The sequence below is a fragment of the Choristoneura fumiferana genome, chromosome 27 (assembly GCF_025370935.1).
Source record: "Choristoneura fumiferana chromosome 27, NRCan_CFum_1, whole genome shotgun sequence".
Taxonomy (NCBI): Eukaryota; Metazoa; Arthropoda; class Insecta; order Lepidoptera; family Tortricidae; genus Choristoneura; species Choristoneura fumiferana.
The window spans coordinates 3,661,064-3,665,043 of NC_133498.1; the positions used below are offsets into that span (position 1 = coordinate 3,661,064).

At 39.6% G+C, this 3,980-nt stretch overlaps 1 protein-coding gene across 1 annotated transcript; it reads left to right on the top strand.

Moving 5' to 3' along the window:
* The first annotated feature begins 1,087 nt into the window (after positions 1–1,087).
* LOC141443506 (brachyurin-like) lies at positions 1,088–2,236 on the top strand. Its single transcript, XM_074108823.1, has one exon. The coding sequence runs from the start codon at positions 1,390–1,392 to the stop codon at positions 2,209–2,211; it is 822 nt and encodes a 273-aa protein (XP_073964924.1). The 5' UTR covers positions 1,088–1,389; the 3' UTR covers positions 2,212–2,236.
* Positions 2,237–3,980: the final 1,744 nt, after the last annotated feature.

The window sequence follows — 3,980 nt, forward strand, 5'->3', positions numbered from 1 at the left end:
TTATGGAGTTTTAAGAGATTTATAGGATCTAGGATAAAGAAAGGTAAGTGTTCAGCTCGGAGGCTCTGAATAGAATGGCTACTTGACGTAAATTGAACAGGTGTGGAATTTAGAAAAGGAAATTTGAATTTAAATGTTATTTTTTCGAATATGTGCTAAACCATACAGTACAAAGAGTTACGACGAAACGAGCTGTATGACACCTCGTTACAACCTTTTATTAAATTCAATTCTGCAGTTTAAAACGTGACCCGGTTCCACAATTTCGGTGCCCCTTTAAGGTATAAGGTTTGTATCTGGGACTAAGTTCTAGCAGTAGTAGTAGTATCTGGGTAGTACTAGTTAAGGTTTGTGACTGACCTTTGAATAATGATCAAAGCAAATAACGGTAATGTAAGTTACTTCAAAAGTAATTAACATAAAGGCCTGTTTACTTAATAAGCTTGAACTTCTTCAAGCTTATTAAGTACCTCACCATCTTGTCTTGTCTTAGGGGGCGTCCATAAATTACGTGAGACATTTTTTAGGATTTTTTTGACTCCCCCGCCCTACCTGGTGAGATTTCGTAAGATTTTCCTTAACTCCGCCCCCACCCCAAATCTCACGTGAGATTTTTTGAAATGTGTTTTGGCTTTTCACATGTATTTAAAACGGGTTAAACGAGCATGCGGGCCATTTAATGGGAAGCTAAGATAAAATAAATAAATAAAAAATATCATGTAACACGTGAGTCCCAAACTAAGCAAAGCTTGTACTATGGATACTAGGCAACAGATAAACATACTTATATAGATAAATACATATTAAACAACCAAGACCCGAGAACAAACATTCGTAAGTATTATTTGAATATCGTTACTTTTGAAACGGAAGTTATATCGGATGTCAGTCAATGCTTACCGCGGCGACTGGACATGAGCGGCGTACATCAAAAACAAACAGAAGGCTAAATTTAATTATGTAACGTTTCTGACATTCGCGATCACAATCTGACAGTTTTCGTATGCGAAAACTATCATTTGATTGTGATCGCGGGTGTCACAAACGTTACGCAATAAACCCTCAGGTTTAGTGGACCTACCCTTAACATCTCGTCCACCTATCACTCGGGCTCCGATTCTGGTTCCGGTTCCAATTTCGGTTCCGATTCCGTTTCTGGTTCCGATAAAACCACATCCGTTACATCCCTGGTAGGCATGCAATAAGCAGTTAAAATCAAATGGTAAAATAAAATTTGAATAAGCAGATTTAACCATTGTATTTTATTGTGATCACTTACACAAGCCACCATAAAAACAAAGCCTTACAAAATATCAAGCTTTAACCCACCTGGAACAAACTTCAACAAATCGTGGTGAAGTCTTATAACGATTTCTACGCAAAATTATTATGCCATCCGCATTTGAAATCGTGTTCTACGCGCTTTTGACACTGTCGCCAGTAGCGGCGCGGCAGATACGACCGAGGGTCGTGGGAGGAGTGCCGGATGATGGACAGGAATTCCCATTCGCCGTTATGTTTCAGAGGGCAAAACCTCCAATGTTCCGGACCTGCTCCGGCAGTCTCATCACCCCAAACTGGGTACTCACCGCAGCCCACTGCGTCCCCGTGGTGAGCGATTCCAGGAAAATTAGAATTAAAAACGGCGATACAACGATACTAGCGAACGAAACAAAATTCTTTGCAAAAATAATCAAAACTGTCAGACATCCAGGTTACATAGCGGTTCTTAAACCTAAATTATTAGTAAATAACGACATCGGATTGTTGAAAATTGAAAGAGTTTCAAACACGCCTCTTGCGAAACTATCAGCCATTGACTATGTTGCTTTCATGGGGCTGCCAGTCAAATACGCTGGTTTCGGAATGACGAAATTACTACCCCTAGGTAAGATTATGCCTAGTAAAGATGATATACAGGTTGAAGACTTCGACCCAATGCTTCGTGTTGGCGAGTCTGTGGTGATCTCCTGCAAACAAAACGGCGGTGTATTTGTTGGGAATCCGTACATCTGCATTGCGCCTCGCTGTGGTCCACACCAGCAGGCCTATTTCGGAGATTCAGGCGGCCCGTTGGTGTACAATGGACGCATCATCGGCGTGGCTTGCGGCTCTGACTTAGATGCTTTTAAATATCGAATACCTATTTTAGCTTATACGGCTGTTAGTCCTTTTCTTGATTGGATATACGACACAATTAATTCTGATTAAAAAAAATGTATTGGATGACTTAGAACCACCGTTTCGTGTGAGGGAGTCTGTGGTGATCTCCTGCAAACAAAACGGCGGTGCATTTCTTGGGGACCCGCACATCTGCATTGCGCCTCGCAAGTCTAAACTTTTTCGAACATTCGAGACAAAGTAGTCTCTTGCATTCAATGATGACACTTATTGTAACCACCTTTTGTGACTGGTTACTAGGAAGCATGTTGTAGTAAAAAATAAAAATATATATTTTTTAATTATATATACCATATACCATAGTTTATATGGTCCTTGATTAATTTAAAAATGTTAACAAATAAAACAATCAAAACCACCTACGTTCGGTCTGGGAGATCACGTAAGAATATTACGCAAACACCTACCTACGGTCTCTGAGACCGTTGTCGCCAGTATTATGCTCACTTAATTCAAAGTAATACACATCCAAACCTGTCGACCACATGGCGGCCATTTATTGGCCCCAGGAAAAGGTACAAGGTCACTAGAAGTTTGTGCGACGCGATTGCATCGAATTATTATCATTCTTAAATCTGCTAAGGTCTGAGAGACCGCACGTAGGTGTGGTTAAGGGTTAATTTTGTTTTATGAAAGTTCCAAAAAATATGGTTTCAGAGAAAATCATGACTTGTGAAATAAAACATCAAATGAAACAAGCGGGAAATAATAATTATGCGGAAAGGCAGAGAACCGTATTTTCTTTTAACACATAATTATTATTAGAACCAAAAGGGCGAAGCTAGAGTGCATGATTTGTGAGTCGCGTATTTTCGGTCACGTAATTTTGTTTCACACAATAAATGTAGCTATGATTAATTTTGAGTCGCCGTGTGGTTTGACTTTTGTTTAAATTCGAATGCAGCAAAATTGTACATACGATACACAAGTCATAAATTACGTACGCTCGTCTGGCTTCATCTAGAACACTCAAAGGCTTCCTGTCCACGGAGCGGAGCGAGACAGTAGAGCGGTGAGCAAGATAAAAATCCAAATCCACCAATAGAATTGGATAAAATCTCCTCTCCTCATCGGTGGACAGGGAGTGGTACTATACTTAGCTCAAAAATTCATAAAACCAGAAAGCGGAGCTAGGATGCGGAGAGAGGAAGAGCGGGAAAGCGGGAGGGAGAAACAAGCATAGGTACTTATGGGTGGAATCGGGAAGCTCCGTGAATAGAATATTTTTTAACAAAAAAGTAAAACCGACTCCAAAAAAATAAAAAATAAATAACAAAAATGGAACCGACTACAAAACCCTAGACAATATTTTTCTAGGTACCGTCAGCCAAATAAGTGGTCTACCAATTTTTAAACAAGTTCCTATCAAATAAATATGTCGCTAAAGTCGAACATTCAAATTGACAGACACGTCTATTGGCATTATTGTTTTATGACATGCAAACGATTATCAGCTTTAGGTTGGTAGACCACATATTTGGCTGATGGTACCTACTAGCTCAAAGTCGGTGCACGAGGCAGCAGGAGTGGGACAATAATAGTCGTTTACCTCACCTACATACTATGGGTTTCAATCCCTCCTGCTGGGTCGTGCTGAGTCACCGACTTCGAGCTAGTACGTACTTACCTAGAAAAATATTTTCAAGGGTTTTGTAGTCGGTTCCATTTTTTTATTTTTTTGGAGTCGTTTTTACTTTTTTGCCAAAAAAATTTCTTTATTTCTCACTTTTTAGTGATTTGTAGACAAAGTACATCTCACAACGATTCCACTTAAGCCCAAACAAGATTTAGTTACGTTG